This window comes from Octodon degus, unplaced genomic scaffold (genome assembly GCF_000260255.1).
Source record: "Octodon degus isolate 3935 unplaced genomic scaffold, OctDeg1.0 scaffold00009, whole genome shotgun sequence".
In the NCBI taxonomy this organism is placed as follows: Eukaryota; Metazoa; Chordata; class Mammalia; order Rodentia; family Octodontidae; genus Octodon; species Octodon degus.
Window position 1 is genome coordinate 11,144,801 of NW_004524585.1, and position 21,907 is coordinate 11,166,707.

The 21,907-nt window shown below is 39.6% G+C and overlaps 1 protein-coding gene across 3 annotated transcripts in view; it reads left to right on the plus strand.

Annotated features, from left to right (window-relative positions):
- Window positions 1-3,058: 3,058 nt before the first annotated feature.
- Ipo9 (importin 9) overlaps window positions 3,059-21,907 on the plus strand; it is a 53,437-nt gene continuing 34,588 nt past the window's right edge. Inside the window, exons 1-2 of one of the 3 annotated variants that reach the window (XM_023707965.1) lie at window positions 3,059-3,290; window positions 7,710-7,820. Coding sequence is in view for 2 of the 3 variants with exons in the window: in XM_004625344.3 (XP_004625401.1) it covers window positions 3,128-3,290 (163 nt within the window). In the remaining variant the exon portion in view is untranslated. The remainder of the gene's footprint in view (window positions 3,291-7,709; window positions 7,821-21,907) is intronic. The other 2 variants (XM_004625344.3, XM_023707960.1) reach the window with 2 other exon arrangements.

Here is a 21,907-nt window from a genome sequence, read left to right on the forward strand (position 1 = left end):
GAGGAAAGCAGACTCTGGGCTGCTCTCCTGCTGGATTATTTATGTCTACTCTGTCTTTTTTTGATTATGAATGGGGGTGGAAAGTAAAAAAAAAAAAAAAAATTAATTGTGTTTCCATGATGAAATGTTCTTCCAGCAACATAATTTCTCCCTTACTTGAGGTATAAGGTGCACTGATAGGTCTGAGAACCCAGCCAGAACCTCTCTAGGGCAGCTAACGACTTTAGGGCTGCAGGACCCCAAGAAGCCCCGTGTCCATGCTCTGCTTAGGGCTTGGGAGAGAGTTCCATACTATGAGGACACAGTAGGGGGCGCCTATGTCGTTGGGCCCACCTTTTCCTTTTGGCACACTAGGACCTGGATACAGAACTGCTTGGCAAAAGTGACAGAATAAAGTCCTTTTAAAAAGAAATCTGAAAGGAGCTTCATCTCTTTCCAAACTCACAGACCAGCTGAAGAAGCCGTGGGGACAACTAGGCTTTGTTCCAAGTTGGTTGGTTTTCCCTCTGAGGGAGCTTCAGGGCAGAGCACAAAGAAACATACTGGTCTAATTCTGACCTGTGGCACTTTAGTCCTGGAGGACTAAGCTTCATTAAGACAAGGGCATAAATAACTGCACTAAAATCACCCCACTGGTCCCCAAAGACCGTAATTCGTCCTTTGGCCACCTCCTGTAGGGTCATCCTGCCTCCCTGCCATTTTTCTGAGAAAGAAGATAATAAAATTAAGAACAAGCCCACAAATTGCAGCTAATCTCTGGGCTATTGCTGTGTGGTTCCCCCCTCCATTTCCTAGTGTTCTTTTGTGTTTTTTAAACAAAGCAATCATTTTTAATGACTGCTAGGCCCTGCTAGCTTCCTTTCCTTCCTCCTCCCCATCCTGCTTTAGGCAGCCTTCTCTGTGTGATGGAGTCTATTTCTCAAATGCATGGCATTCCTCAGGTGGAGGGTGGGCAGGAATTTTCACATCATTTTAATTTATTGGGTGTAAAACCCCAAATCAGGATGTGTGTGTGTGTGTGTGTGTGTTGTTTGTTCTTCAGTTTTTCTCATTTGGCCCTCACCTCTTCTACCCCCTTTTATATCAAATGTAGAAAAAGCAAAGCTGAATCTGGAAAGCAAACCGTTGTATATAGTTGCGGTAACAATCATGAAGAGCGCTGGGTTGTCCCCTCAGTAATTCAATTTGAACAACAAATCGGTTGAAAACTAAATTCATGCCTGGGCCAACTGAAGAGGCCTTTCTTCGTTATCACTGAGGCCTCTCGTCTGGGCCCTGTGTCCATCAGGCATGTCTCTTCCCAGCAAGATTCATCTGTTCGAGGCCATTTGCGTTTCAATAAAGTTATCTCCTGTATTGTCACTGGTTCTCTCTAGCTCCCTCTCTGCCTGGTTTCTGTCTCTGTGTATCTTATGGGCCTTTGCTTGAACTGGAAGGTGAGACTGCTTGTGGTCATCTGCCTAACAGAAACAAAACTCACTAGCCTAAAATGTCTGACCCCCAAATCCTAAGCAAGGGTCTCTTAACTCCTTTGTTTGGGAGTGGAGGGACCCCTATTCTCTACACTGTGGGCATAGTGTCCTTCACCAGAATTCAAAACATTCAGCCCAAAAGTCAGGGCTCTTGCGTTCTCCATCCACTGCCACAAAGTCTGAAAATATCCCACCCTCTGCATAGCCCTGAGTTTTGAGGTACAAGTGAATCAGCCTAAGAAATGAAGATGTTCTAATGGTATTTTGCTTCTCCTGGCCACTGGGAAAGGGGAAATATGTCTTATTATTCTCCATTGTGGAACTGTAGGCCCAAAAAACATATTTTCTCTGTAAAGTGTGGTAGGAGAAGCCATCTCTGCCCTTCTAACATGGATGTGACAAATGTGTTGGCAGTACTCCTCAAAATAAAGTATTCTTTTAGAAGAATCCTAAAATGAAATGACTTAATCTTCAATTATTAGCCCCTTTAGCATCCAGATTGGGAAATGTTTCAGGAATTGCTAACTCGTTTCCTTTGCTACTTAGGAATAAAAATACGTAAATGTTTCAGGAAACCATTTCTAATGCACTAAACGGAAACAGCTGAGATACACCACTTCCTTTTTCCTCACAGGTGCCATTCTTTTGAAACTCTATTGTTTTTTAAACCTCTAGCTCAAGTCTCTCTACCTGCTCCAGTAGAGTCATGCCTCTGTATCTTGGGCCATTTCTTGTTAGCAGCCCCCAGTAGGGTAGGGACTCTTATCCCCCGCCCCTGATATGTCCAGTCATGATTTATATAGGATGAAACTAATTATCAGCTAATAGAATTATTATTATTATTATTTTTTTTTTTTTGGCAGAACCAGGGATTGAACTCAGGCCCTTGCACTTGCCAGGGAAGCGCTTATTCCACTGAGCCACCTCCCCAGCCCTTAGAATACATTTTAAAACTGGCACATAGAGTATCACTCTGGAAGAAATACCCTTTCAAATGCAGGTGAGCTCCCCTGCCCAGCCACTTGGCCATTTTGAGGTTGGAGTCATCTGGGCTAGAAGTCTAAGGGCCTGGACCTTCCTCTAAGGTGATTTCCCCCTTTCCCATTTGCTTCCTGTTGTTTTGTTTTGTATTTTGCTTTGCTTTGGTCCCCCCCCCCCACCTTCATCTTAGATTCCTAAGGCTCAGAAATGAAGAGAACCAACTGACCCATTTTTTTTCAGTGTTTGGGAGAAAAAAAGATTGGTTTAAAATAGATGCTATTTCCAACTCAGATACCTCTCCTTAAAAGCCTTCTACATCCATTTCCACCCCAGCTCGTCTCTCCCAGAACAGTACTTTGTATCTGAAAAATCCATGAGTCTAAAATCATATATCACAACACTTATTCAGGCTCAGACTGCTGACGTACTGCACTACTTTAGGAAAGCCCAGACTTCTCTAGGTCTCATCGCATAAATCTCTTGGCCCACAAAGGTGCAGCTTTCGTTTAGACAGCTGGAGGCGCTGTCCCTGGCGACTCAGGTCCATTTCCCCGCCCCCGACCCCTCCCGCGGACTCTCACGCGCAAGCGCGGCTTCGCGGATTGGCCGCGCGCGGGAGCCGTCATTCGGTGGCGGGTGCCGGCCGCGGGGCTGGCGGGCTGAAGGGAGGAAAGATGGCGGCGGCGGCGGCAACTGGTGCGGCCTCCGGGTTACCCGGTCCAGTAGCACAGGGATTGAAGGAGGCGTTGGTGGATACGCTGACTGGGATCCTGTCTCCAGTGCAGGAGGTGCGGGCGGCTGCCGAAGAACAGATTAAGGTGCTGGAGGTGACAGAGGGTGAGTGAGGAGGGACCGTCACGAGGATGGCTCGGACCTGCGCCGGCCGCACTATCCACTGACCGCAGCTCCGGATCTGCAGGGAGCATGGGGAGCCTGAGCCCGTGGAGAGCTGAACGCCGTGGAATGGAGTAGGAAGGGAGAGGTTGCTGTCGCTGGTGGCTGTGGCAGTGGCAGTCCCAGAGTCGGGAGGCGCGTCTGTAGGGAGAGGGTCTGGGGAGGTGGAGCCTCGAGGGGAAGGGAGGGTGGAGACTTGAAAGGATAGATGGAGGCTGGGCTCTGCAGAGGACGGAGATGGAGCCCGACTCGGCGCTGTGGTGTCGCGCGGTCTGGGACACACTGTCTGAGTTTAGGTCAGGGTCATGTGCTGTTCTCCTCAGCACGGTTTGTACTGGGATTAGAGTACGGGGAGTTCTCAGCAGTGGTGAGAGCGTCGGGCCTTGAGAGGACAGTTACCAGGCTCAGTGGGTGTCATCAAACAAGTTTCTGTCTCTGAATGTTAAACTGGCTGGTTTAAACGCTTCGCGTTTTCCCAGAAATTAAGTAAAACACACACAGCTGCATCATGTTCCTGACCATACTCCCTGTTTATTTTCAGAGTAATTTGCAATTGTTAAATACCCTTGTGTGCATTTCTGTGTGAAGCAAGCAGTCTTCCTTTGTTTTTGATTCTTTGTCCCCATCCTGTTATGTGCTTTAAAGTGGTAGGGAAGAAAGTAAACTACTGGTTTGAGATTTTCTGCTAATTGCTTGCTGAGTCAGCGATGAATTCTTAACTGTAGCCACTTTACAAAGAACAGTTTAATTCCCCAACAGGAAAAGAGAAAATTTTCTTGATCTCTATGTAAGAAGCACATCTAGTCAGAGCTTCACTGAACTCTCATCTCCTCAGAATCCCCCAACTCAAAAGAGTATTTCCATTGTTCTTTAAATTTGTCTCTCATAAATATGAGAAATTACCTGACTACTCGCACTCAAAACTTAAGTTAACTTTTGTAGTAGATTTATTTTCACTGAAAGAAAATGAAGACAAAAATCTCTCTTAAATTTAGTTTTATATTCATGAAAAAAGGCAATTGAAAACAATTTCCTTTCTCAAAATATGTTGAGATTTGGCCTCTAACAAGGACCATTTTGAAAGCCTAGTTGTAGTTGTCATTGTTCTATAAAATATCAGACCTTACAAGAGGAGGAACCAGTGTGTAGGAGAAAGCAGTTTGAAAGCCCTGCATAAATTGATCTGAAAGGGGTTGAGAGCCTCCTGGGTAAAATTCCTTTATTCATATTAATGTCTGCCTCTCCTAGCTATAAAGAAGGAAGAATGATAAACCTCATCAGATTTGATTTGCTATATGAATATAGTTGATGGTCTGATGCCATTTGATTGTAACTAAACCTTTCCTGAATGATTCCCAGTATTTCTGGTGCCCCAGACATATGTCTAACATGAAGGACAGACATTGGTTCATGTTTAAACCATCCAATTGCTCCACTGTTGTTTTCATCTCTTCTTCAGCTCCAGTCAGATGTCATGATCTCGTTCAAGCAAAGCCAGTCATAAACTTCTTAAAGTCTTTTGAAGTTCTGTTCTCCTATTTTCTTTATCTTTTTGGTTCTTGAAATCTGAGATTAAATTTCAAAGAGTGCAGTTAGGAAATTTAAGGTGGGAAATAGATGGACTCTTCCTCAACTCTTCTGCCCCTCCCATAACTTCCTGGTAATGTGCTGTGTGGTGTGCTTTGGGTATGGAAAAGCTTTGAACAGTAACCTGATATTGGTGGTCTAATACCGTGATAGATGACTCAGGATAAAGATGTGGTTACAGGATTGGATTAAGTCTCTGGAGTTGAGTGTAGTGCGTTGAGTATTGAACTCAGGACCCTGCGCTTGCCAGGCAAGCACTTATTCTACTGAGCCATCTCCCCAGTCCCCCTGCATTGGGTTTTTTTTAGAGGCTGTCTATGTCTAAAATAGGCGGGTTTCTTAAGTTTATCAAAAACTAAAGATTCACCTCCTTTTGTACCTGTTTTTAGTGGAGGATAGTGGTTCATTATTAGATACAGTATCCTTTTCTTTTGGGTCCAGAGTATCTCTCTTCAGTATTCTGTCTGACTCAGATGTTTCCTGAACATGGTCTAATAGATTGGGCCTCACCAGCCATAGCTCTTCTTTACATGAAAAGATAACACCACGTCACACTACAAGTTAGCAAACTCTTTGGCCTGAGAAAACTGGTGGGATATTGGTTCCGCTATTAGAGGAAGACCTTGAAGGCCGAGGTGAGCCTTTCTTGTAGATAAATGAGTAAGTTATTTTCCACTCTTGAAATTGCTTTACATTTTAGTTTTGTTTCCCTAGAACAAATCCTGCTTTCTAGTCTTATGAAACATTCTTTCTTAAAACTTGAAGTTAGGGTCTGGGGAGATGGCTCAGTAGAGTAAGCATTTGCCTGGCAAGCACAAGTACCTGAGTTCAATCCCAGTTCCAAAAAAAAACCTTGAAGTTAATGAGAAATCTGGGAGTTACCTGTTACCAGTGTTTTGGTAGTTTTTTAAAATCCTTTTTGTTTCTGTAGGGCACAGGATCAGATGACAGATCTTGTTCCTGGATCCTCTTAAATAACCACACTTTGTGAACCATTTATTATTGCCTCATATAGGAGACTGGCCCTACCTAGTCCATAAGCTCAACCAGTCTGGGAGTGGGGTTGGAGGTATTTGGTGTTGGTGGTGCATGCCTGTAATCCCAGCACTTTGGAGGCTGGAGCTGTAGGATCATCGAAAATTCAAGGCCAGCCTAAACTATATAGTGAGAATGCCTTAAAAAAATTTATATATATATATATATATATATATATACACACACACACACACACACACATACATATATACATATATTCTGGTCAGATTCCTTTGCCAAAAAATTGTGCTGCTTTCCTTGGCTGTCATGATGACCCTAGTCTAGTCTTGAAGATTAAGTGGAAGAATCTCTTAATTTGTAGGAAAAGGGTACAGTATAATTGTTAGTTCCTATTTAAAAGAACAGAAGCTGACATACTTTGGTCAAACTGTACCATAAATGGAATTTTAAGAACTTAGCTTGGAAAATGGAGTTGCTAGAGCCCAAAATATATCCTGATCATTTAGTGTACTTTCTGATATTTTCTGAGAAATAATTTGCTCGTAATTACTGCATTTTACAGAATGAGTACCTATTCTTTCAAGCCTCTGGAGTGTATATATGTGAAAAATTCACCTGACTCATATAGTGTTTTAGTCTACAAAGAATTGAGATAGTTTCATGACCCTGTTCTCCTGGAATGGTTTTCTTAAACTCCTGTGCTTGCCATAGTCAGTTGGAGCTCAGGAAACCCAATGAACTTCTGTGAATGTTAAAGCCTATATCAAGGTTAATTAGATGAGATGATATCACTTACCACCTTGTGCAGACAGCAGTCCCATCCTGAATTGAAACGACCAGCACTTGAAAATTTGTAAGTTCCTGTGCTGAAATATTCAGCAGATAATTGTTACCTTTCACTTTTTATAGGAGAGTTGAGATCTTGAATTTGATCAGCACAGTTGCAGATACTTAATTTTATCCTAAATAGGATAAAAATTTAAACTGTGATTTGCTAGTGTGTTGTTTTATTAATTAGCAGCATCATATCAAGCATCTTATAATAGTAGTAATTAAGGACTGCACAGGTTGTCAACTGCCTAAGGCCTTTTACCTTTTCTCTCAGTCTTAATTTACTTTACTTGGCTTCATTGGCTTTTTTAAGATTTATTTTTGTTTGTTTAACTTATGGTAAGATCATGATTTTTGAGAACGTCATCTCCTTGTTTCTGATTTATTTGTTCTTATTTTTAAATCTCAGAATAAAGTTCATTTCTTTTTCTTCTACTTCAAGAATATTGTCTAAGTGTCGGGATGAGTTGCTTTCATTGTAAGCTTTAAAAAAGTCACCAATAGCACTAGCACAGCATTCCTAATCTAACTAGATATGTACCCTAGTTCATTTTCTTCCTTTATTTCTTGTTGTTGATTATAAATGAAGATATTTTCCCCATCAGTTGACCTTGATTTAGTGTTTTTGTGTTGGGAATCAGTTCCACCTACTTGCACATACTAGGCAGATACTACCACTGAGCTATCTTTCCAGTCTTTTCTGTCTTGTTCTTAGGGTAGGTGACCAAAAAAAAAAAAAAAAAAAAGGTTTTTTTTTTTTTTTTCTTCTCCCACTGTTAGGTTGAGCCAGTGGTTGGGGGGGAATTGTCTCTCCTCCACTTTTCCTGGCTTTTAGATGCTGCCCCACATGTCTGTGTTGACTTTACCATCTTCTATACATAGAGATGATCCTGCTGGCTGCAAGTTTGCTTTCTGGTTCTCATGGGCACTTTTCTGGCTCTCTTGCAGTATAGCGTAAACACTGTCCACCTGCGAAGGGAGCCCTTCAAGGATCCAGATGCACTCCTGGGCATGTGGCGGGCACTGAGCCGAGCGGAAGGCGGCCACACTCAGAAAAAGGCCAGTGTGGAGTTTTCTTTCTCCTTTCAGCTATGGTTTTGTGTTGCTTATAAACCCCCATGAGAAATAAGGGGCTCCTCCAGAGGTCGAATTGAAATTCTGTCCTTCTCCAAATAACATCTGTCCACAATTCTTCTGAGTAGTTGACTGTCAAAGCCCTGCCAAGTCTTGTGTCTCTGTAAGAGACCCTTAAGACCAGTAGCTTAATTTCTTAACTGATCTTTAATCTTCCATGCTTTCCTCTGAAATTTCCTTCTATGCCAAAGTTTCAGCAGACAATATTTTTCCCAACTGGGATAAAAGGGAAGAGGGAGAATAGGATAACAAGAATGATACAAAAGACTAAAAGACTGAGAAATGAATTTAGTTTAAAGCAAGACTAGAGAAAAAATAAAAATAATAAAAATTGAAATAGTTATTTTTAAAAGAGAAAGACTAGAAAATTTTTTCATTTCTTTCAGGCAAAGGATTCTTAGAAAGTCAGAGGCTATTTTGGATTGGAGTAAAGGTGTAATCAAGAAACTAGAGCAAGGGTAAAAGTCCAGATTAAAAGAATAGGTCTGTCCTTATTTCATCTAGAAAAAAGAAATGAACAAATTAAATTTTCTAACAAAAATGTCTTTAGAAAGCTAACTTCACAGATTGAAAAAAAAAATTTTTTTTTAATTTAGTACAGGGTCTACAGGGTCTCACTACACAGATCAGACTTATAGTGATTCTCCTGTTTTCAGCTTCCCAAGCACTGGGATTACAGACTCACGCCACCATGCCCAATCTCAGTCACTGTATATGGGAGATCATACCCCAGTCCCTGTATATGCCTAAGCAGGCGCTTTACTGGGCTGAGCTGTCTGGCCGGCCCCACAGATTGAATCTTACTTGATTCTTTTCAAGCAAACAAAACAAAACGGCTACCTATGTCAGCATTTTATGTTTTCCATCCCTTAAGTATGTCAAAGTAAATTATTCAACTATTTTGTATGTCTTTCAAAGAAGTTACGTTAAAGAGACTAGCCAGTGAAGACTAACAATCTTCCCAACACATAGACATTAGCACACATAAAAGTTCATTTTGGGGGGCTGGGGAGATAGCTCGGTGGTCTAAGCACCTGCCTGGCAAGTGCAAGAACCCAGATTCAGTCCCTGGTACTGCATGTTGTGCCAGCCCCATGCCAGGCCAGCCACTGAAACCAGGTGCACACCTGTAATCCAGCACTGGGAAGGCTGAGACAGGAGGATCACTATGAGTCTGAGCTGCATGGCAAGACCCTGTACCAAATAAATAAACAAATAAATAAATAATTGATTTTTTTTCTCTCTCTCTTTTTTTTTTTTTGGCGGTATCGGGGATTGAACTCAGGATCTTGTGCTTGCCAGGCAAATGCTTATTCTACTGAGCTATCTCCCCAGCCCCATAAAAGATTTTTTTTTAAGTTCATTTTTATGTACTTAGTTATATTTCTTCAAAAAATATTGTATAGTTTCTTGGTTTTGATTTGGATTTTAGTTTTTTGTTTGATTGGCTGGTTAGTTAGTTTTTTTGTGTTTCTTTTTTAGGCAGGGTCTTGCTATATAGTCTAGGCTGGCCTTTGAATTCACTGTGTAGCCCAGGCTGGGGTCAAGCCTCCTGCCTCAGACTCCTAAGTGCTAGAATTATAGACATGCACCACCACACCCAGCATATTGTATATATTTAAGTGAAAATTTAGAGATTTTACTACTTAATATTTGAGGTCAGCAATGAATTAGGTAGGACTGTGTGCATCACATTTAACATAGGCAAAGAGCTTTACTTTTGGTTTGGTTTGGTTTGGTTTGGTTTGGTTTGTCTTTGTGTTGCTTTTGGCTTGTCTTTGTGTTGCTTTTATAGCAGAATTCATCAACACCATACCACTACCGCTATTTTCACCCCTTGGAAAAAATTCTTCATTGACTTCTATATAAATTAAAGTTTTATGAATAGAATACTTTTTATGATGATTATTTTTAGTGGACATATGGTCTAGGCAGAATAGATTGAATTAAATAGAAGTGTTATTCATGTTCCCCTCTTATCTTCCTGTGGCTTAATCCAAACGGGTTCTTTGTCTTTGAATTTTTAAGATTGCCATTTTTGAAACTGGATGCCTGTAGAGAAGAAATTTTATCCTGTTCTACTTTTTTAAAAATTGTCTGTAGTTAGTTGATAGTGAAGAGAACAAAAATGGTGGCTTATTTCAAAGATTTTGTTTTTCCTAGTAAGACGTTTGAGCAGACATTCATCTTAGTTGAACTTTCAAACTTCTAGAGAAAAACCATCTTAAAGTGCTTGTAGGTACAGATCCCTGGTTAACTTAGGCTTCTGGCCCCACATTGGCGCTAACCTTCTGATGGTCTCTTAGCATACTTCACCAATCTTGGTGCTACTGGAAGCCAGGTGGTAGTGGAATTGGGGGTGTGTGATCTTTGATAGTTTAAGAGAGAAGAGTTCATGCCTCTTGTGATCATCACCAGAGGGCTACCCTCCCCTGGCACAGATAGAGAAAAATATATTCACCCTAAACTTTTCTTGGAAAAGAGTAGATCTGACATTCTCTAGTTGATGAAAAAGAACCCCAAACTGACAGGATCTACATGTAAAGTTGGCCTAGTCTTCATGCTTGTATGTCTCTTGATTGGTGCCATTGTGTACTGTTGGAAAATATATGATTCCTTTTCTCTTTTGTGAGCCTCTATTCCACTAAGAGTCTATCTGTGCTTTCATTGGAGGGATAGCTATTCACATTTGCTTAAGCTTAATAGCCCAAATTCAAGGTTTAATCCCTTCTCAAGGAGTCTAATTTCTTGGTTCCTTTTTCACACTGTATGACTGGAAGTTTTGCTTATTTTGTCTCAGTAGTGTTGATCCAACAACTGCTCTTTGCCAGAAACATGAAAACCCACATTATAGTGGCTCATGCAAATATTATTTAAATAATCTCTCTAAAAAATGTTTAAAAACACTATACGTGTGCCGAATAGTCTATGAATGTGCTTGTATATAATTCTAAAGGCAGTTCGGTAAGTCACATTAGAATTGGTTCACAGTGTTCAAAGAGGCCAGGCCTGGGAAACAGGGACATTCTAAGAAGGCTTGAGGACTAATTTTGTCTTCATGGTGCATAAATTATGTTTATTGATGTGTTTTAATTTATGAGGTTTTTTTGTTTTGTTTTGTTTTGTTTTTGCAGAACCGGGAATTGAACTCAGGCCCTTGTGCTTGCCAGGGAAGTGCTTATTCCACTGAGCCACCTCCCCAGCCCTTAAGAGTTTTGTTATATTTAACAATGAGTACTTAACAGGAACAAAATCACAGAAGTACTGAGTTCTTAATATTTATTATGTTTATTTAAAAAGCATTGAAATTTTCAATATCGACTGGTTTTTGGCATACAAAGTCTAAAAAAGAACATCAGAAGACTCGGCATGGTGTCATGCTCCTGTAATCCCAGGAGGGATCTCAGCTTAGGAGGCTGAAGACAGGAAGATTACTACGAGTCTGATCTGTATAGTGAGACCCTGTAGATCCTGTACTAAATACATAAAAAAAAAAAGAACATCAGAAATAAATTCCCATAGGAACTACAGTGAAAATATGAATAGCACTCTACAAAAAAAAAATAGTACTCTTCAATAAAATCATACCTAAGGCAGTCTGCACACATAATAGCAGCATGTTCTGTAGATGCAGCATCACTTGCACCAACAGCACATAGTTCTACATGACTTTTGCTTTCCTGGCCTTTTTGTAGGACATACTTAGTATCTCAGCACTGTTTTGTCAGGAGATTCTTTTTTTTTTTTTTTTTAATGTGTTTAGTACAGGGTCTCACTATACAGATCAGACTCGTATGATCCTATTTTCAGCCTCCCAAGTGCTGGGATTACAGGTGCGCACCACCATGCCCGGTCTCAATCACCGTCTCAGTGTGCCCCAGGGGTGGGCTGCACAGCATGCCAGGGATTGAACCCCAGTCCCTACATCTAGCCCTAGGATGTTCTTGTATCAATAAAATAAATTATTCTTGGTATGTATTGTGCATTTAGGATAGACATCAAAATTTTTTGTTTTTGTTTGTTTTGTTGTTGTTGTTTTGTGGTATGAGGGATCAAACTCAGGACCTTGCACTTGCCAGGTAGGCATTTAAGCCACTGAGCTGTCTCCCCAGCCCCAACATCAACATTTTCACAGTAGCTATGTACTTCTATACAGACCCTAAAAGATAACAGCAGAAATAAATTACTATATGAACTACAATGAAAATACCAATAGAACCCTACTACAGAAATAAGCTTTGATTTGCTGGGCATGGTGGTGCATACCTGTAATCCCAGCACTCAGGAGGCTAAGTCAGGAGGATCACTGTGAGTTAAGGGCCAGCCTGCACTACACAATAAGACCCTGTCTCCAAAAATAACAATAAGCTTTGCTTTGACTGTCACACCCTGAGGCAGTTTTCTCACATGACAACTGCATATTCCATACAGAATAATCACTTTAAATGATAGGACATGTGTTTTGTTTCCTTATACTTTCTTGTAGGGTACAATTGACATTTTTTGTTTATTTTCCTGTTGTCATAATAGATCTTTGGGATGCTGCATCTGCCTGTCCACCTGTCAGCTGGCCAGAATGCTCCACAATTTTCTGGCATACTCTTCTGGACAGAAACATTTTATTTTTCCTCTGCTGTGAACAGTTGCCTATGAACTCTAGTCCCAGTCCTCTTTAAGAAAATTTCTGCATATTTTTTACTTATTTTCTTTGTAAGCTATCAAACTACCCCACACATGTTTAGAATTGAGTAAAACACAACCAGTGGCAAATGCTTTGTGTTTCAAGTGACATCATAGTTGCTGCACAACTCATCAACAGCATCTACTCCACGTTTGTTTTGTTGTTGAAAGTTACCATCTCAGGCTTCTGTTTTATCAAGGTTTGCCTATCAATGTTTCCATCACAGTGAAATGTTAACATTAGCAATATCAGTTTATTTTTCTTTGCCACTTATGAGAACAGTTTCTGAAATACTGAACCATACAGTTCTGTTTTGAAATTGCAACATTTCATTTGCAATTTCTGCCTTGTTCCTGTGTACAGTTCCTACACTGGTCACCTTGTGCTCTGTTAGCAAATGTAACACCAGTTGGAAACTAGTAAACCAATTGTCATATTCCAGTTAGTTTGGGAGATAGGAGCAACAAGTCTGTTCACAATGTCCTTTGGAGAAATGGGTCCCTGGACCTGCACCTATGTCTTGAGGGATGTCTGAATTCATATTATTACATGAATAAGGACGTGATGACTGAGTTCCAGAATAAATGTCTAAACTGAAAGTGTGGTAAGGCTTTGCATCTCCAAGGGAATAAATTTTTAAGCCATATTTTGGCCCATTGCTTTTGCATAAGTGTTATATTCCTTTGATCAGCATGAAAAATCTATACTGAATATAGCAGGCATATGAATGCTTTCAGCTCACCTAGTGAGGTGTCATAAAAATACATTTTTTAATATGGTTACTGGTGCATACAGAACATTTTGCTTGCATTTCAGCCTTTGTGTATTTCACGGCATCTTGTAGCATTTCATCTCTTAATTTCTAACTTTGAATGGCAGTGCAGGCATTCTGTCCAATGTTTCACCCCTGCCAGGACCTTCACTTTTATACTTACACTGCTGTTTTCTTCATCATCAGAATCAAAGAGGTCTGTATCCCCTGTGTCTGTATCAGCTGATTCTTCCTCCCTTTCACTGTCCCAGTAACTTTGGCTCACATGGCCAATGCCAAAGTCATCACTCATAGTGGAAGACTGCATTTCACCACAATGGGTCATCTTTATCATCCATGCATGAGTAATCTGATTTACTTTTGACTTCCAAAACTTGCATATCTGGTTTTTCATGTGCCATTGTACTGAATTGAGCTAGTTCTTTCTACCAGAAAAATCAAAAGAAAACTTTTTAAAAACAGATCCTAGAATATAGGTTATTGGACCCTCTGTGATACTTGGGTATACTCAAAAGCTGTTGCATGGAGCATAAGAATGGGTCCAAATCCCACTTTCACACGTGTGCACACTCCTGCTGTTCATCATACAAAGGGGTAAACACATAGGTTGCTTCCTGTAGCCCTCAGGGAAAGGTACTGAGACTCACAGCCAGCTATTGTAATGCTGCTGTACAAATTTACAGTAGAAAAGAGAAATAGGTCCCCTGGACCTGCTCCTATGTGTTGATGGGTATCTGAATTCAAAGAAAGCATGGATCCCCTTATCCCCTTACTAGTATTTCTCTTCTCTCTTTTTTTTTTTTTTTTCAGAACTGGAGATTGAACTCAGGCCCTTGCACTTGCCAGGGAAGCACTTATTCTACTGAGCCATCTCCCTGGCTCCTCCTTCTCTCCTTTTTAAAATGGGTTTTACATGTCTCTTTAATGTACCTTTTCATTAAACTTGGAAAGTGGTAACTAAGAGGTCTTCTTAAATGATGTGTGACTCATTTGTGTTTATTTGAAAGTTGACTTACATTTTTGGATTATACACACATATTTGTTCTGCTGCTGTAAATGGGCCTATAGATTTAACTAGAGTTTAAACTGGCCAAGCTAATTGTAGAAATTAGGATAGTTTTCAGTATCAATAGTAACAGTACTTTAATTTTACAGGTTTTAAGTATTGTGATTTAATCATTCAATAAGTGTTTTGGGGCCAGGGATATAGCTCAGTGGCACAACACCTGCCTGGCAAGCGTAAGATTATGAGTTAAAGTGCCAGTACCAAAAATAAAAAATAAATACAATAGAATAAAAGTTTTAGAAAGAATGTGACTTATTTTGTGTTGGTTTTGCAAACCAAACCAAAAATATTCCCTTGCTTTCCTGAGAAAAATGATAGATGCCATAGGAATGTATCAGAAACTTCAGCTTAAAATAGAGGCGCATAACCCCATTTATGCTTGCTGTAAGTTTTTGATTTTTCAGATAAAATTCATATATGGGAATATTTACCTGGGAAAATTTAAGGAACAAGAATTAGAAAAAAAAATTTATATATAATATTCCCTTGTTTGTGGCATTCCAAAAATGAAACACTATGCATAAATAGGTTAGGAATAAATTAAGCCAGGTGCAGCAGTGCACATGTGAAATCTCATCTACATGGGAGACTGAGACAAGAGGTTTCATGTTTGAGACTAACCTGAGCAATTTAGTAAAGCCCTGTCATAAAATTTGAATAAATAGGCCTGAGGATTTAGTTCATGGTAGAACACCCCTGGGTTCAATCCCCAATCCTTAAAAACAAAGAAGAAGAGGGGGAGGGGAGGGGGAGGAGGGAGGGAGGGAGGGAAGGGGTGGCAATCTAAGAATTCAGTAAAATAGCAGGACTTATACAAAAATCAATAGATTTCATAAATACAAACAATAGAAGGTTAAAGGTCTTAAAAGTTTTTTTAAATGCCAAACTACATACTACAGTAACAAAAAAAATAAATACTTTGTAACAGGAAATTTGCAAGAATCTATTAAAATATCCTTTTAAACATTCCCGAAAGACTCAAAATCAGATGTGAAGAAATGTAAAGATATACTCTGTCACTGGGTAGGACAATTCAGCATTATAGATGAATTACACAAGTGATTCTAAAATTCATATTGGAAAAAAACAGGGTTGGAAGAATAACTCCAAAAACACTAAAGGGGAAAACTAAGAAGGGGCTATTTCTATACACATTGACATATTATGTAAAGCCTCTAATTAAAATTGATTTTTCTATTGATGTAACAGTGGCACATCTACAGCTAGTGACACATTCTATAAACAATAAATGTAGAATAGAAAGTCCAGAAATACAAAACAAGTATCCATAGAAATCGAATACAGTTTGAGTATCCCTAAATCTGAAAATCTGAAATACCCCAAATCCAAATCTTAATGAATGCCAAAATAATTCTACATGATGGGTCACAGTCCAAATGTCACACATTGCTAGGTATGGTAGTACATGCCAGCTATGGGAGCGTGTGTGTTGGGAGACTGTTAGGAGTGTAAGGCCAATCTGGTGACACAGAAAGACTCTGCCTCAAAAAATGTTTTTAATGCAGGCACACTGAAAATACTATATAAAATTATCTTAAGGCTACACGAGTAAGGCTTGTATGAGATATAAATAAATGTTGTGTTTAAGCTTGGGTCTTATGGCCAGCATATCTTATCATATTTTTAAATATTCTAAAATCCAAAACAAATCTGAAACACCTCTGGATCCCAAGCATTTTGGATAAAATATACTCAGCCTGTATAGATACAGGAGATATCTCAGATCATCAGAGATGGATTCTCCCCATTTAGTATTGGGGTTGAACCCAGGGCCTTCACATAGGCTTGCTTTTTGATTTTTGAGATGGTCTCCCTAAGTTGCTAAGCTGAGCTCGAATGTGCTGTCCTCAACATCCTAGAATGCTGGGAGATAACAGGTGCGCACCACCACACCTGGCTTAATGATGGAGTTTTCAATAAGATGCTGGTATGACTATTCCCATTTACAATTATGTATATATCCCATATCCAAAACAAAACAAAAAAAAAGTTAAGTGTTTAGAAATCTGAATGTGAGAAACTATTCAAGTACTAGAAGAAAACATGTTAACTTTAAACATAAAGAAAATCTAACCTAAGCCTCCAAAACCAGGTGCAATAAATAAAAGACTGATTTTCTTTCTGTACCAGGAATTTAACTTAGGCACTTGTGTTTCCCAGGCAGATGCTTAAGCTGCTGAGCTATCGCCCCCACCCAAGACTGATAAAATTTTTTTTCAAGACGTAAATTTGACTAAAAAATTTTTTTATAACTTGATTGGCAAAAGAACCTATATGAGAGATTTTTTTCCTCACAATAGAACCAAAAAGTACCACAGACAAAAGGGCAATGATAATTTTTTTTTCCTCCAGTATTAGGGATCAAACTCAGCATAGTTGACAAATGTTGCACTGAGCTGTATCTCCAGCCTTTTTAAATTTTATTTTGAGAAAGAGTTTTGCTAAATTGCCTGGGCTGGCCTTGAACTTGCAATCCTCCTGCTTCATTCCATCTCCAGCAACTTGGGATACAAGTGTTCACTACTGCCCTAACAGGAATTCTTAAAGATCAGGGAACAGAGGACAGAAACCCTCACAGACTACCGTTGCAGGGCTTGGGGAAGACAAGAATAGACAATTACTCTTCCCCTCCAGAAAATATTTTCTCATTATAGTCAAACATTATTATTTTTTTTTTTTAAGGCCGGTTCAGCCTGCCCTAAGGGTGGGGCTGGCGCAGCATATGGTGCGGGGGATTGAACCTTGGTCCCCTGTGCCTACCTAAGCTTGCCTAAGCAGGTGCTTTAGACAACTGGGCTATCTCACCGACCCTAAAAAAAAAAAAAAAATGTAAACACACTTGTTTGTTTGTTTTTCATACTTGTGATTGGAGAAGTACAAATTAAAACAGTATTGAAGTGTCATTTCTTACCTATCAGACTGATAAAAATTTAAAATATGGTAAATTCTGTTGGCAAAACTAGAGAAAGACTTTTGTGTATATGATGCTGTGGATCAAACCTAGAGCCTCTGTCCTGTTAGGCAGTCATTCTGTCACTCAGCTATAGCCACACGTTTGAGAAGTACTCTTAGACATTGCTAGTGGGAGTGCAAATAATTGTAGTTGTTCTGGAGGAAGATTCAACCACACCCAAACTTACACAGTTTATGTACCCTTTAAACTACAACTCTGCTTCTGAGAATATGATCTAAAGACATCACTTTCAACCATAAGAAAATACGAACTGGTACTGGCAATCAAACTCAGGACTTCACACTTACCAGGCAGATGTTGTGCCACTGAACTATATTCCCGGCCCAAACTGTGGTACATTTCTATAATGGTATATTATGTAGCTGTAATAAAAGAATAAGAACTGTATGAATTGACTTTGGGTAATTTCCATGATATAATGCTAACTAGAAAAAAAAGTGCTAAAAAGTGTCTATAATATACAACTTTACATGTAAGTAAGAAGGGGATATAAGAAAAAACATATGAGCCAGACCATGGCAACACATGCTTGGAGTCCCAGCTACTTGGGAGGCTGATAGAAGAGCATCACTTGTGCAGTAGTTCAAGACCAGTCTTGCAAAACCCAGTCCCAAAACAAAACAGCATGGTGGCCTGCCCATTAGCTCAGGTGTTTAAGTGCCTGCTGAAGCAAAGCAGTTGGGCTCGGGATGCTGTGGTTTGATCCCCTCATCCTCAAGCCAAATCAGACCTGCCCTGAAGGCATCCTGAGTGGCCAAAAAAAAAAAGCAGCACCTCCCTCCATATATATAATTTGTTTGCTTGTATGAAAGGAACATAGGAAGGATAAAACAAAAACTGATTGAAGGGCTGGGGAGATAGCTCTGTAGAATAAGCATCTGCCTGGCAAGTACAAGGTCCTAAGTTCAATCCCCAGTACTGAAAAAAGAAAAAATTATTGTCAGAAACTTTTTGATTACCTACCTCCATTAAGCCAGTGGAAAGGAGTAGGCTGGAAAGAAGGAAATAGTGAGAGCAAGGTAATAGGGATGAAGAAGAGCAACACTTTCTGGGAATGGGCCTTTTTGTGTAAGCCCCACTCGCCCCCCCCCCCCCCCCGCTTTTTTGAGACAGGGTCTTGCTATGTAGTTCAGGCAGGCCTTGAGCTCACTTTGTAGCCCATGCTGGTCTCAAAATCGCAACAATCCTGCTTCAGTCTCCTGAGTGCTGAGATTACAGGCACCATCACACCTCACTTTTTTATATAGCTTTCACTCTAAGAATTGTAGTGTTGTTTCATTTCCCCCAATTAAGTAATTAGAATTCAAGAATTTATAGAGAGCAAAATGGGATACAAGTAATAATGAGTGAATTAACTTCATTGCAAGTTAATAATGTAAAATTAGGTGTTAAGGAAGGAACAATCTAAGCAACTTTCAAAAATAGTATTTGCTTATTGGCTAAAGCTGCGCAAAAATTGTATTTCTCATAATAGATTTCTTTTCCACAAAGATTTGTGTTATAGTTCCCTAACAACTGCATTTTCTAGGATTAAACAAAATAAGTAGATTGAGGCTGTGCATGATGGTTCACACCTGTAATCCCAGCACTCGGGAGGCAGAGGCAGGAGGGTCACTGTAAACTTGAGGTCAGCTTGGGCTACATAGTGCAGAACAAGCCTGAATACATAGCAAGACCTGTTCAAAGCAAAACAAAAGAGCTAAGATGTAACTCAGTACAAAGGCTCCAGGTTCAACCTGTAGTACCACAAAAATATATTGTAAATCATGAGAACCAAGTTTGTTGCTATCAGAGAAGGAAATTACAAGTAAGGAAAGAGAAAATAGGATAAACTATTTTTTTTAATTTTATATAAACTTTTGAGGTATTGGCTTAGCACCTGAGATATCAGTATGGTAGCTAGACAGGTGTATAGGGATCCTGTGTGTCCTAGCTTCAGAGGAAAGGGCTTGGAATAATGACATCCCAGTAGCAAAATACAAATGTAGTTTCTAAATGTTACTCTGCACTAAAAACACTTCAGTACTTCTTGGAGAGAAGTTGCCTCCAGGGCCTGTGTAGAGCAGATAGAGCAGGAACCTAGAATATCTTTTTTTTTTTTTTTTTTTTTTTTTTTTCTGAACTAGGGATTGAACTCAGGCCCTTTTGCTTGCCAGGGAAGTGCTTATTCCACTGAGCCATCTACCTGGCCCCTAGTATATCTTGTAATATAAGAAAGATCGTAGAAAAGGGATGGAGCATGTGGATGTAAATACCCAGGAGCCAACTGGAAGGAATTCTGATGGCCAAATCTAGAACAGTGTGGGGAACAAAATAAATAATGGTACTACTGAATTTTATTAAAACACATAGGATAAAATAGGTACTCAGGTACTCAGGAGTTCATATAAATAAATAATTGGGTAAAGGAAAAGGAACAAGTCTTACAGAATTCCAGTTAGTAAGTGAAGATAAAGAATAGCATCACTGAGGGGCCGGAGAGATGGCTCAGTGGAATAAGCACTTGCCTGGCAAGTGCAAGGACCTGAGCTCAATCCCCAGTTCCGCAAAAAAAAATAAAATAAAATAAAATAACATCATCATTAGACAACACTGTAGTAATTGTACACAGCATTCACATGTAGATCCTAAAATCAGTGAATGATACACATGCGTACCATTCCATGTAGTGCTCCACACAAAGGGTGTAAACATTATTAGTGCAAACATGTATCCCTCCAAAAAAGAAAGGAAGGGAGGGAGGGAATTAAGGAATGGATGGAGGGAGGCGAGAGGAAAGGGGATGAAAAAGGAATGAATATCTGTGGCATACATGTACCAATTCCACACATTAGGAATGTAAACATTAGGCACTGCACAATGGTACTACAACTAAAATAATAATAAACCAAAAAACATTTGAAAAGAAGTAGGATAGTAGCATCATTTCAAAATATCTATCCCAGAATTTTTATCAACATAAAAGACAGTATCTTTGTGGTAGAAAAACAGCAGATCTCATGTTGTGAAGTAATGAAGGTTAGAAATAGCAGTTACACAGTTTATTAACCTTATGTACCCCCTGATAAGATACTCTGAAAAGAACAGTGTCACTCGCTGATGTTCTTGCTAAAAATGCTTAACTCCAATCAAAATCTAATTCTCAGTCTAAATCTAAATGAGAAAACTTCATACTTGCTTCGTAAGTACGAATCAGTTATTTTATAGAATGAAACACATTCTATAAAATAATTGATCCATACTTACAAAAGTGTTTTATGGGCCAGGGAGATGGCTCAGTGGAATAAGCACTTCCCTGGCAAGCGCAAAGGCCTGAGTTCAATCACCAGTGCCGCCAAAAAAAAAAAAAAAAAAAAAGTGTTCTGACTATAATCAGAGATACAGATGACTTTTTCTTCAGTTTTTTTCAGTATGTAGCAGTAATTATGCTAAGCAGCTTTCTTGTATTTTATCACGCAGTTCTCATAGGATGGCTTAATATATAGATAGCTTTGGTGTGGGTGGTTGGTACCAGAGATCAAACTCAGGATCGTGCACTTGCTAAGCTGGTGCTGTGCTGCTGAGCTAGATACCATTATTTTGTGAGCCAGTGAGGGAGAGATTAGTTTTTTTGAGACAGGGTCTTGCCAAGTTGTTCAGGCTGGCCTCAAACTCACTATGTAGGCTGGCTTTGAACTCACGGTGATCCTCCTGCCTCTGCCTCCCAAGTGCTGGGATTACAAGTGTCTGCCACCACACCCTGCCAAGAAACTGATATTGAGAAAGGAAAGTAACTTGCCTATGAACTGATGTGGTATTTTCGGGATTTGAACCTAAACTAGCCCAAATCTAGAGCAACTAATCATAGCTGCCTAGTGGAGGGTAAAACAGACTGATCATTCCTACTTGAATACAGCTGTAGATTACATCTAGCTGTTTGTTCTCTAGCAGTTGTTTCTATTGGACAGTGCTGTCCAGTAGAAATAGGCTATGAATAATGTAAGAGTTTAAATTTCCCTCCCTGACAAATGTGAGGCTCTATGAGTTTGATTCCTGGTATCCCCTCCCCCCATAAAATAAAGATTTTAAATTTTCTAGTACCTGTAAAGCTAGAACCAAATAAAACATTTTAATACTATATTATTTGACCTGGTTTGTGCAAACTATATTTCAACATATCAATATAAAGACTATGGAGATATTTTATCTTTGTTTTCATACTAAGTTTACAATCTGATGTATTTGGTGGGTTTTGTTGTTTTTCACGTTTACATCCATCTCTGTTCTCATGAGCCGCATTTCAAGTACTTCACCTTTGTGATGTACTAGTCCCAGATTATAACAGTTAAAAATTATATGGGCCAGGGAGATGGCTCAGGGGAGTAAGCGCTTCCCTGGCAGGGGCAAGGGCCTGAGTTCAATCCCCGGTTCTGCAAAAAATAAGTAATAAATAAATAAATAAAATTATATGGCACCCTTGGTCTTGCATTCTTTCTCTTTTCACAAATATTTAATAATT